The 14297-nt window shown below is 24.3% G+C and overlaps 1 protein-coding gene across 1 annotated transcript; it reads right to left on the bottom strand.

Annotated features, from left to right (window-relative positions):
- Positions 1–177: 177 nt before the first annotated feature.
- Positions 178–14012, bottom strand: LOC129963128 (aspartate aminotransferase, mitochondrial-like). Its single transcript, XM_056077221.1, has 12 exons — positions 13850–14012; positions 10406–10562; positions 8730–8858; positions 8579–8638; positions 6581–6654; positions 5872–5959; positions 5030–5098; positions 4883–4918; positions 4312–4462; positions 2935–3100; positions 1700–1850; positions 178–504 (listed from the first exon to the last, which is right to left on the bottom strand). The coding sequence occupies exons 1-12, from the start codon at positions 13933–13935 to the stop codon at positions 382–384; spliced, it is 1290 nt and encodes a 429-aa protein (XP_055933196.1). The 5' UTR covers positions 13936–14012; the 3' UTR covers positions 178–381.
- Positions 14013–14297: the final 285 nt, after the last annotated feature.

Below are 14297 nucleotides of genomic sequence, written 5' to 3'. Positions count from 1 at the left end.
TAAACTTTAAAAAATAGCAAAAATTTTAGTATATTTTGTTAAATAATTAGTATATTCGGATAATTAATGATGATTAAGAAGGTATTTTGTTGTAAATCATACACTTAAGGTTTAAAAAATACAATATAACATGCAGTATTCATCATAGATATAACTAAAAATAAAGAATTGCAAAAATATCGAAAGCTTGATTTATTGAGAGAACTTTATGTACATCATTTCCTGCATGATTCAAAATCTTGATCTGTAACTAAGTCACTCATTTGTATCTTATATTTTTGATTTCTTGAATTTACAGAATCTACATGTGTGGTCTAATACCCAGTCAGAACACAAAAATATATTACTGTTCTGTAGAAAACGAGATTGTGATAAGCCAGTCTATTTTGTAACTTGGTGCATAGCATGTGCTAAGTAGTCAACATTTCCAGAACAAACTCCAGCAACAGAAATTCGACCATCCTTAGTCAGATAAACACTAAATTCTTTGGTCAGCCTTTCAACCTAAATTATAAGAAAAATTATGATATATAATAATATCAATGAAGTAAAAATAATTTTAACAATAAATTCAAGTATTACAAAAAAAAAGTAAAATTCCTGTATTAAAGAATATATTTATATTAATGGATTTCATGATTTTTTTTTATAATTCCATATAAATAAATGTTACTATGATATTAAAAAAATATGAAAACCCATTCTTTAAGCTTTATTTTGCAACTACATAATATAACTAACCATATAAAAAGAGAGTGTTTGTAATTTTTTTAAATTATAATTCATTAAATTTAGTACATTTTGAGACTAAACCATACTATCAATAGGGATAAAAAATTTATACAATCTAAATATAGAAACAATTGAAGGTCTTGCAAATGGCAAATACTACTCCTTAGATAAGGTTAATCATCAAATAGGTGAATAAAGGAAGCATGTTTTATATTGTCAAATAAATAGACTTCCTAAGATAGAATAAAAAATTAGTAAAACACTCAAATTTGATTACCCTAAGAACTGATGAAATTTCATTGCTCATCTGAAATTCCCTTCTATTTTGCAACTTACACAAATTCTATATAATTGAGATTTAATTTTCTGTTTATTAATTAAAGTCATCTGTCACAGTCCATTTAATTTTTGCATTTTTATTCAGTTCAATAATAATATATTCATATATTTTTTTTCATATAAGTTCATTCATTAATAAATCTCCCTTTTTTTTAAAAAAAAAAAATCTAAATCAGAATATAAAATTGAAGAAATTCAAATGAACACTTTCAATGAGACACATATACTTCCATAAGCAGTATATGTGTTCAGAGTACTTTATAATCAAATCGAATTTGAAACATCTAGTTTCTTCAAATGGACAGGAATATATAGTAATTATTCATAATATATAAGAATAACAAATGTTTAAAATGGTTGTAAATTCATAGTACTGAAGGAGCTGGTGATATTGAAAAAAATATTATTACAGTCATATTATTTTATTGGAACAAGATATTAATTTACTTTGTTAACAATTACCAGTTTCCTATAAGCACTTTCAATGAAACATCATAAACAAAAATCATGTTTATAGATATCACAAACATGGATATTCTGTTATGTTTATTTTAATGACACTTAAAATATTCTACAGCAGTTTTTTTTTTTTTTAATTCTCTTTAAATATTTTTTAAAAATTACATACTTGATCTTGGGCCATGCCAGTAAAACAAAACATTCCGATTTGATCAGTAATGTGTTGCCAGTTTCTAGTTGAACCTTCTTTCTTTAATCCATCACGCAGCTTTGTTCGCATACCAATAATGCGATCAGCCATTCCTTTAACTTCTTGTAACCTAAATTAGAAGAAATTATATTTCTTTCTATATTATATAAGAATAGAAAAATTAATTCTAAAATAATTACAAAACATTTTAAACATTTACAAGTAATTCTTATTTTTAAAGAAAATTAAACAAATGAAATATTACAAAAAAAATAGCATAAAGTATTTAAAAAATAATTCATTACATTGCAAGACTATGAATTTTTCAAGAAATATTAAATATTTAAAAAGTTTTAAAAGATTCAGCAAATTTCTAATCAAATAATCAAGATAACTGTTCTTTTGTTGTATAAGAAATTATTAAGTTCAGCAATGTTAGGAAGATGTACTTCTTGGATGATGTTATAATACCATGAAAAACTTTTTTGGATATTATTCTGGCAGGCATGCATTTAAATGACTCTATATTTTAATTCAACAAATATAAAAAAGAATTTTCAGTTACAAAATCAGAAGAGTTGAAACAACTTTAAATTCCTGATTTACCTAATGATTTGAAAATGTTGGTAGCAAAATATAAGTAGCATAACACCAAGCATCATGTTGAAAATGAAAAATTTATTCTAAATGAAAATGTACCTTCTAAATTCAACATTTTAAAATAATATTTAAGTGCAAATATATTTTAGAAAGTATAATGTTTCAAATTTCAATAAAAAGCTGGAACAACTTTTATAGGTAATTTATATAACTTTTATACAGAAATCCATTAGTAATAAATATTGAATTTACAAAAAATATTGAGCTTTGAAATTTTTTAATACCTTTTATTCATAATATTAAAACATTTCTAAAGTTTTTCGAGATATTTGCTTACAATTTCTTTGTATTGCAACAATTTATAGTTTGCTCTTTTTTTAAATTTGATTTTACAAAAAATTGATTAAAAAATTTTGATTTAATAAATTGAAGTCTTTATTCATTAGTAACAAATAGAGTAAAAATTTAGAACATTGACATGATCTATATATATTTTATAACAGAAGACAGTTATGTCATTTATATACCAGTTTAGAAGAAATTCTATAAAAAAAATCAATAAATTATTTAATTAATATCTATAAATATTTTTCAGTTTAACTAGGCTATTATACCATTGTTTATTTAAAGCAGGATCTGTTAGAACCATGCCAGCTATTCTTGCTCCATGAATAGGAGGATTTGAGTAAGTTGGTCGAATAATAATTTTCAATTGAGACATTACTCTTTGAGCTTCCTCTTTGGAACTGCAAACCATACTGAATGCACCAACACGTTCACCTGTACAGATATTAGAAAATTAGTCAAACAATACATTCAAATTCAATATATATTGATATCAAGCTATCTAAATATATATCAAGTTATATATATGAACACAGAATAAGAAAAATAATTGCATTTCACTTGATCAATTGATTTAAATTAAAGAACATTTTTAATGTTATTAGTAAAGTTAATCTTGATTATTTTTTAAATTAGTGTTTAACTATAGAATACTAATGATGTCCAAAAATATCTAATTAAATTAATTAGATGTGTTTAAGTATACAATAACAGAAACACTAATTGCATTATAATTTAACAAAAAAGAATCTACTGATTAATAAAATTAAAAACATCCGATTTCAAAGTTTATGAGTCCTATTTTGGAGCAGAGCATATTTTTAAACATGGTCAGACGAGCATGACAACCAAACCTGCAAGCTCTTTCCCAATTACTTAAATATGGCAGGGGTAGGGGGAGAAGGTAGCACCATGATAATTACGCATCAGATTCCCATACATGATCAATTTTGATGGAATGAGATGGCAAATCTAATTGTCAACGTGGTTCTAATTTTTTTTAAAAAATGTGACTGCAAATAATGCTATTTTAATACATAGTTTCTAAGTTTATTTTACTATCAATATTCATTTCTTTTCATTCAATTAATTTAAAACTTTGTAAATTCATTGTTTCTATTAATTTAAAGGGATAAAAGGTACCAAAAGAATGGAACCTACAACATACATCTCAACCACATACATCAAATGTTGTTACCAAAAGGGAAATTCAATATTTAAAATTAAGATAAACACATATAAAATGATGATTAATCAAAATAATGTAAATTAAATAAACTAAAATGGTATATTTCATGAATCATTTTAATAATTAATTTGATTTCATATCCAAGAAATAATTTAATGTACATCTACAATTTGGTTAAAATTCTTTTAAAAATTCTACTGCAAAAAAAAAAATGCATCACAAAGAAAAATTATTAATAATTAACTTCATTCAAGGTTTAAATAATAGATCAAAGTATAGTTAGTTACATTACTTTTCAAATATAAGATTATTCTAATTAACTAGATAATATGATTAACATAATAATGGTATTTTAACTACATAATTAGCATTCAATGATAATAAAATAATAAGAACATTAAATTTAAAATAGTATATCTAAGCTACAATAATGCAAAAACATTATACACATATGTACCATAAAGACCCATATTTTTAGCAAATGATTGTGCTAATGCTACTCTGTGACCATCTTCAATAAACATCCTCACAGCTTGAGCATCCCGATCACAGTCGCCAGAAGCAAATCCTTGATAAGCCATATCAAAAAATGGGAATAGTTTACGAGACTACAAAAAAAAAAAAAAAAAAAAAAAAATTAAATAACATGGAAGAAATTTGTTTTTCTAACTTTTATTATTCTAACTTAGATTTCAATATCCGAAATGTTAAAACTTTTTTATGTACAAAATTAAGTAAAAAAAATTTCAATTTCATCTGAAAATTCTTAATTCATTATCCATAAATTTAAGGAGATACTAATGATAACTTTTATATGAAAAAATACTTAAGTCAAATGTTTCTTACAGAAATCCATGCGACTATGCAGCTTATAAGAGATGCAATAAATGCAGTTTTTTTTAGAGAAATTCAATTTAATTACTTGTTAAATTATGTACACAATCACAATAAAATTTAAGAAAATACTGTATAGTCTAAAAAGTAAAATTATTGTGTCAAATAAGTAAGTAATTACAAATAAGACTTACTTTGATGACATTAGACATCTCTTTCCATTGTTCTGGCTATAATAATAAAAAAAAGTAAATTTATAAAAATATCAATCAGAAGAATTATAATTTTTTTTTATATATACATATTTCACATAAGATTCTTAGAAAACATTTTTAACTTGCCTTTGGATCAACTCCAGTGGGGTTATGAGCACATGCATGCAGTAATATGATGGAATTCTCAGGTATTTTCTACAATAAAATAAACATAAATGAATAATATTTGATTGAAACAAAATACAACAGAATTCATAAAAGTTACAAATTTAAAGAATTAATACATATCATTTGGCAATTTCTAAAAGTGACAAGTTTCTTTGAGAAACAGAATAAAAACAAAAACCAGGCACTCATAGCTTTACAGTATTAGAGATCTCAAGAACAAAAAAAAAAAAAAAAAAAAAAAGACTAAGAATGTTGCTGACAGATTAGTTGCTCTCTATTGTCAATACTTCTTGCTTTCTTTTACTGGATTGACTAAACAGTAAAAATAGTTCTGCTGATAACATGGTACTATGCATAGCAGCCATTTTTTTTAAGTAAATTTTTCTCTCCTAACTTTTCTTTCTTTCTTCTTTTTTACCCTACTCAAACATTTATTAAAACTAAGCTGAAAAACAATTGTTCATATAACTTGAATTTTTCACATGGTACTATAACATTTTTTAATTTATTAAATTAAATGCTATTTATCCTTCAGTAATAGCTATGCTGCAAGTTCTAAATCTCCATATAAACCAGAATGTATCAGTAGATTTATAAACCATACAGTAAATCTTAAAGATCAAATGAAATACTAAACCAAATATTCATTTGCAAATGAATAAAGGAATTAAATCAGTATACCAACTATTTTTCTATAAAATATTAAAATTATCTCCTCCCCCCCCCCTAAATAAAGGAATGCCAATTCAAACTTACACCTTTTCTATCTATTAGCAAAAACAAAATTTAAAGATACTTACAGCTATATCTTGAAGAGCTCCATTGAAATCAAAACCACATGTTTTTGGATCATAGTATCTATATTGTTTAACTGCTAAACCACACCTCCTGCAGGATAAAAGAAAATATGTGAAAAATTGTTTAATTTAAAAACATATTAAAGAAATATCTAGATACACATTTTAACAATTCTATGGCTGAAAACAGATTGGAAATTGAAATTAAACTGACATTTGCTAAAAAGTTGAGGCCGTAAACATCATGAAATAAAACAAATAATAAATTCTGAATTCAAATTCTACCAAATAAACCCTTCTTCAAATTAAGATTTTAAGCTAATAAACCAAATTTGTCAGCATTAATTTAAAAAGAATAAAAATTACCAGTACATGATCTATCAAATACCTATAAAAAAGTGATTAATTGTAATGAGAAAAAATATTAAACATATGCAAGAATAATATGTAGAAACCAAAAATGCTTCATCAAAATATGCAAAAAAAGTAAACTATTCACAATTTTCAGCAGAATAAGTTAATTTTTAATTCATTCTAATCAGTTTATTCTATATACTAACTATTAATTCTTATTTACTTTAACTATGATCCACAAATCTTATGTTAATTACAATTCATACCACAGATTTAATTGAATGACATTATAATAATTAACTAATACTTCAAAAAAATCAAACACTGTATGGATTTGCACAATTATTTATCCTCATACCTGAAAAGAGGAATATGATTTCCCCATGTGGGTGTAGGCATGTAAATTTCTTTATTGCCTTTGAAAAAATCTCCCTACAAAAGAAAATAAATAAATTTCAAATATAAAATAAACAGAAACAAAACATATCAGCAAAATATTTTATCTTAATTTATTGAGAATTTAATACACAAGAAAGTCTATTCTGATTATTATTATTATTTTTTAATTTTCATGAACTTTTTTGTATTTTGAAACTGATTTTTTTTTTTTACATTTGATTAAGGCGTTAAGACAGTCAAAACTACTCTTGTGAAAATTTTACTGTATATGGAAGAACCAATGCCGCAAAGTAATATTCATTAATGTCCCTCTACCCAAAAAAAGAATATTAATAATAGCAATATAATCAATTATACATCATCAAACACCCATGAAATTTTTTTAATTTCAAAATTTATATAAATGCAACTGAAAGGTTCTGGTTTTAGTTCCCTACAAAAATGCAAACTACTGAATAGAATACAAAACTTTTCTATAATTTCTACATTAATCTACAAATTTTTCTTTGAAATACTATGAAATGTAAGAAATTTTCTGACAACTAACAGAATAGTTAATTTTTTATTAATTATAAATTATGTTGCCTAAGTTGCACATTAAAATGAATATAGCTAAACTACAAGAAAGAAATATGTAAATAATATTTATTTTACTTCATTGTTATTTGAAAATGCTTCCTTTAAACTCGAAAATTCTTTTGAGAATCCTCATCTAAAAACATCATATACAAAACTAGACTACTTGCTTTTAATAATCAAAGTGGATTAAAATTTAATATTGAAAATAGCTCCCTTCATATTTCATGTTGTAAATATATTTGAGGTTTGTATCATTCCTTAAAAATATTAAATAATTTTGAAAAAATGTACTTTTTGTGACTTTTAAAATTGTTAGCAACAGTTTCTATTGTTTTCAGAAATTACAAGACATTTAACATCTTAACGCAATAATTAAAATAAAATTGCAAATGAAAGAAAAGTCTTTTGTACATTAATAATTTATAGCAAGAATATTATATATGCATGTTGAGATTGTGTTGAAGCAAGGACTAGGATTTACCTTTGTGTATTAATTATATTTTTACATTCCTGCATATGATGTTTACACTAGTATAGTTCTCAATTGCCGACCTGACAATTTTATCAGATCAACTATTATATAGTTGGTTTGGATGTTTTTTGTGTGCTATAAATGTTACAAATTTTAGAATTTTTTTCATACTTAAATAGATTTTAATAAAGACAATGTGATAATTTAATTCTTCATTAATAAAAACATGAAATTAATTTAACTCTAAGCAATATTATGAATATCAACTAGTTAAAAACATATTTGAAAATGCTTATTAATTATTATTCAACTCATTACAACACTTATATAATCATTAAAAAGCAAAATAGTTTTAAAAAATCTTGATTGTATGAAGCTGAATAAAGTCCAAGACTTTTTTTAACTAAGCAATTTTTCGAATTCACTAAATTTTAGCAAAAATTAATCATTTTTTCTTCATAAATATTGTAAAACAATGACATAAAGATGAATTATAATATTGACAGAAAATAGATAATATGTTTAGCTTCATAAAAGAAACACAAAATTACAATAAAATACTGATAAACATAACATAGTACTGGACATCTAAAGCAAAAACTGAAGCAAGAGTAATTTTGAGACAATAAAAATTCTTCATATTCATATTATTATTTAACAATATTTAACTTAATTGTTAAGAAGGAAAAAAATACAACATGTACTAAATTCATAAAATTACATTCTCAAATGCTTCACATTTAGAAAGCTATTTTATTCTGCTGCTAATCTTCGAATCAGCAATATGACATGATAAAAAACAAAATTCAGTATCTCTTACAAAAAAAATATTTTTTATTACATAGTTGTTATAAAAAATACTTAAAAACTGTAATTATAATAACATGAAAATTTAGAAAGACTTACTAGGAAAGCACCACCAATATACAAGGATCCTGTTCCAGAAATGCCTTGAACAGTTGCATTCTGAAATTGCAAAGGTCAAACTTATTCTCTTATATCAATCATTAAAAAAATGAAATCAAATAATAATAGAATTAATGAAATGTGTAGCTACCAACTCTTCTTTGATAACAACACTGCTTTCACCAAATGCAAGTTTTGCCGCAGCTTTACAAAAATCAGCAACGCCAATGATTCCAGCATATTCCTTATCCATAGCCTGGGATATTATCTTGTGTTCTGCCTAAATGATTAGAAATGGAATTGTAATAAAATGTGAACACAGATGAAATTCAAGAATATTTACATGAACTTTGTTTTATTTATATAACTAAAATGTTTATAAAATATAATTTTGAAATAAATATGCATTTATATATAATTATAAAACTTTGTATTAATTTTATTTTTTTCTTAAAATTTTGGAATGTTTTTCAGCTATAATCAAAAAGGTATACTACTTCTTGAAACCTCCAGCTTTATACCTTTAAAAATGTAAAAACCACTATTTTCAGCTTAGTATTTCAAAAAGATATCATAAAAGTTTTTTTTTTTTTTTTTTTTTTTGCAAGATCATCAAACTACTAGCTTTATTAAAACTTGAAATTAATAATCACATTTCATGCTTTGGATAGAATTCTGAGCAAAGTATATCTTCAATTATTGCATTTTTGAAATATGTTTCACAATCTCAATACATGCGAAAGAAAATTAGTTTCCAGTTACTGAATCTAATATAACAAAACTTAAAAATAATAATTATAAAGGAACTATTAATAAGTTATTCAGCTGTTAAAGTTTTTTAGAATTTCAAATAGATATTTAAGAAACACTAGGAAGACATGCAGAATATATTTGAATTAAATACACATAAGATTAACAATAGCGACATCTTTGAAGAAGGCAATCCAGGCAAAATACCCTAGAAGCACAAATATATAATCAATATTGTAAAATATTGAGCAATATTCTCAATATTGTATAATATTATTGAATATCGAATAATATGACATCATAACAAAATGCGTGCTATATGGATATCAAAGTCTTCAAATCACTTTAAAGAGCCATGCTACATGACGAAAAAGATATATGTAACACTAGAATCCTAAGATGATTTGATAGCATGACCATAATTGTGATATTGCATGCAAAGTGGTATGGATCGCGACTAAATATTAAATCCTCCATAAAAAAAAATGCTTAAAATGCACAGTGCGTTTTTATACTATCAAAACTGAGTTTTAATAAGAGTATATTTAAAAAGTTTGATGCTTCTTGGAACAGAAGTTTAAACTCAGATGACCAGAGTTATAATAACTAGATTTTATGAAGTACGGATAAAAAGAATGCAAAGATATTCAATCCACGATTCTTTTTTCTATATTCAGCCAAACAGAATGTGAAAAATTATAAATTATTCCGAATTTTATCCCAATATATTCAGGTATTAATTATATATAATACAAATTAAGCTTCGAACACAATTGTCTTGTGTACTCAAATATTTGTAATGATAATTCTTCAGTTTCATCAGATTATTTCTATATCTTTCAGCTGAAAAAAAAATACATTGTTGCAACATTCACTTGCAAACTATTTGATAATATGTTTTAAAAATATTTTTGATTTTAATATCCACCAACATTTATTTTATAATTAATGTATATGTTTCAATTCATAGCTACAATGAGAACAGTCAACATTCAATTTTAAATAATAAATTTTATAAGCTCTACCAACTCATTCATCTTTATGATAAGAAAAAAAAAACGAATACTGCTTCCTTACCGCTCGAACACTTGGTAGGACATAGGGTTTTCCATTATCATCCCGATAAGCACCCACACCTAAATTTATTTTCTTTGGATTAGTATCTTTTTTATAAGCATCTGTAATTCCTAAAATGGCATCCGGAGGTCCCATCTCCACATGAGACCACCATGAGCTGTAATAAGAAGCAATAATCAATAAAATTACATTTAATGAAACATATTTAAGTCAAATGATAATGATAATTCAAAATGATAATATTAATAATTTTACATAATTAAAGCCCTTTCAGTTCAATTACCCCATTTGTAGATACTGTTGCAGAAGAAGATAATCTGATTTAATTATCTTCAGGTAATCCATTAAAGAAATATTTACCACTATGGTATAAACATTGAATTTTTGTCATAAGCAAGCAATGAATATATGAATGCTGAGCACAATTTAATTATACGATTTCAGAACATATATAGTGATCTTTTGATTCATCTTACCAATTATTATATCAAAATTTTATTGATTTTTTTTTTTTTTTTTTTACTTGAACTTGTAAATAATATGTCATTTCTTCTAACACATATTTTATTCAACCTTCTTATGAAATCTAATCCAACTTCATTTATATTACTGTTACCAATAAACCCATATAAAACTTTCAAAACTTCAATCTTCCTCTTTCCACTTCAAATGCTTTATCACTTGGTTAAATTGAAAAAACTAAATATAAAGCCAGTACTTATATAAAAAGTAAAGACATTTCAGAAAAAATTTAGAAAAAAATATATCAATAATGGATGATAGAGAAAAATATTCCTATTTGACAAAGTCTTTTAAAATTGATATATATTTCCCTTTTTTTATTCTTTCATTTATGTTTTAGATGTAGTGAAATTTTATAAGATCAAAATACAATAGTTTTTTTTATTAATTTTTAATAATTTAATGTTTCATAAATTTTACTTTACGCTTTATCTTAATTTTTTGGGGGGATATTTTTAATAGATATATTAAAAATAGCTATATAAAACAGATATTTACAATGTAAAATTCTTCTTTGTGGACAATGTTTGTTGCAATACAATTTTTTAATCATTTTCAGTAATAAAAAAATAAAGATTTAGTGAATTTGAAAAGGCTATATTATATAATTTATATGTCAGCTTTGTAAAATAGGAAAAAAGGTATCAGGAAGTTACACCTAAATAATGATTACGGTTTTTTGAAAATGACAACAAAAACTTCTTAATGTAAAACAATAAACTTTAAGGTACTTCTCATTGTAATGATGGCCGAAAAGCGGCAAGAGAAAATTTCGCCACTTGGTGATTTCAATCATCAAACTATATAGTATACGATTTTCATGTTTTTTCCTCCTCATTTTATATATATATATATATATATATATATGCAATTGAGTACATTTTTATAATTTGGCAAACATTTTTCTTGGCACTTTTGGTTGCTGTTAAAATTGAATTGTGCCAATTTTATAATTAAGAGAATTTCAAGAGCAGGCAGCATAAGCTGAATAATTTCCATGTTCAATTTATGCAGAAAAAAACATTAAAAAGCTGATAAAAAAGCATTGAAAAAGAGCATCTTAATGATATGTCTTGCATTCGTAGGCTAGCATATCACTATATATTCATCATAATGCCTAATGATGTTTGAATTTTCCTTTTTAGTTACGTTTTATACTATGGAGTATGCTGTCAGATTAGTATTTTAATGTCTGTCAAACGATACCCTATCATTGTAAGCTATATTTAATTTAAGAAAAAGGCATTGTAAAAGAAATCATATATAGATTATAGCTTATTGATAAATTTGTTGATATAGTATAGCAGGTATTGTTTAAATTTTTTATTTAACTTGAATAATTTAACTCAACATGTTTCATAATAAATTAAGTATGCTATCAAAATATATAGTTTTTTTAGCCACTAATAACACATTTATTGCAGTAAACTTCATCAATTGAGAAAAAAAGAAGAATAGAAATAATATACAAAATTTTAAATTTTCCTTGAATGTATGGAAAAATTAAAATTTAGTAAATTAGAATGACAATTTTTGTTTAATTTGAACTTCTTTTGCTATACAAACATTCTTAAGCTTTTAAAAATAGTATAATTGTCTAGGAAATTGACAAGTAAAAGAATGTCTGCATTGCAAGAGAATTAATAAATAAAGTAAGATAATATTTTAAAATATTTATAAATAAGAGTTAAAATCAAAAAGAATGTAGTTATTAATATAAGCAAGATCAAGAGATTTATGAGCATAATAACCAGGAAAAAATATGAATTAAATGACAATAATTAGTGAAAAATAAGAAAAAAATACAGTAGGGAAATTAAATGAAAAAATAGGCAATGATTAATTGTAATAATCATTCTTACTGTGGCTGCTTCACCAAAATAATTTTAACTTTTAACTTGTAAATAATTATTACCAGTTGAAAAAACATAAGAAATGGAATATAATTTCCTCTAAAAAATTTCTACATAGCCTTAAACAATATAAAACTGCAGACAGGATATTTACAAATTAGATATTAACATGTTTTAAAAATTATGAGAAAATAAATCCTTTTTTAAAAAACAAATTCATGGTAAATTATGGTGATAGTAGGAAAGGATTAGATTCTCCATCATTACAATTCAAATTTTGATCTAAAACAATAAAAAATTAATAATTTCAAAATTTGCTCTATTGTTTTCATTTTACTTAAAATCTTGAAGAGAGTACAGGCATTTACTCTGTCTCCATATTGAAGCTAATATTTAATCAAATATTAAAATCATATACTTGAAATTTACAGAAGATAAAAATTATTTTCTAAAGCACAGGTTAAAATTTCAGATATCTTCTGTGATTAAATTCTTTTAATTAAAATATTGCGTTTTAAATTTTTTTTTAAAATACATAATAATATAGGTTTTTCTTCCTTTTTTTAATGAGATCTTCTAAATTAAAATTTAACAAAAATACATCAAAAAGATTTTTTTTAAAAATACTGCTATTGTGCAAGACCGGTGAATTGTGAAGAAACTAGTTTATCAACATTATCTTATTTCTCTCTTGAAGCTATCTTCTAAGAACTCCATAGATTTGTTTGGGATTTTAAATTATACTAAAACAATTCCTTCAAATTTTGTCAGTACGTTAAAAATAAATTAAAACTGTACCATATTATAAATCGAAATGAGAAGTTTTTAACAAATGTTTATTTGATTTCCAAGATATGTTTTGTTAATAGAATAAAAAAGAAGAGGAAAAAAATGTTTAATTACAAAAAGAAAAATATTTAAACTTTATTCTGCCGAAGATACAAAACGTTTTTTCAATAAAACTTACATTTCGTAGCTAACATGCACATGTAAAATAAATCCAATTTAACGCATGTAAATTTATAAATGAATGTAAATTTATAATTATGTAGGAAATGTATATAATTACTTCTGTCTGCTTGCAGCATTAAGTGCGACAGGAGCATACTTCAAAACATTAAAATACAAAATTGGAGATTTTGCGGCAAGAGCCATTATATATCACAAATTCACAATGCGGTTTTCGTTTCGCACTTCCGAAGGATCCAGCGGAAAGAAGGTCAAAAGATAGAGAGGACACCCCAACATTGCTTGGTAGTTGTTATGAACAGTGATACGTCTCTTTTCGATCCATCCAATCACAAAACGTCAAATGGCATTTAAATGGAACTTTTCATTAAAAAGGTGGAGCTCTTTATGAGTTGCACAATTTCATTATATTGCAAACATTTCTGTTTGTTGTGTTTTTTTTTAATAATTCTGTTTTTATTTATTTGAGCATACTTGAATCTGCTTGATTCTGAAATTTAAAAATTGGAAGGTAAATATTTTTCCTGTTTAATATTTACATCTTATTT

The sequence above is a fragment of the Argiope bruennichi genome, chromosome 3 (genome assembly GCF_947563725.1).
Source record: "Argiope bruennichi chromosome 3, qqArgBrue1.1, whole genome shotgun sequence".
In the NCBI taxonomy this organism is placed as follows: Eukaryota; Metazoa; Arthropoda; class Arachnida; order Araneae; family Araneidae; genus Argiope; species Argiope bruennichi.
This window is presented reverse-complemented; position numbering and strand designations above follow the sequence as displayed.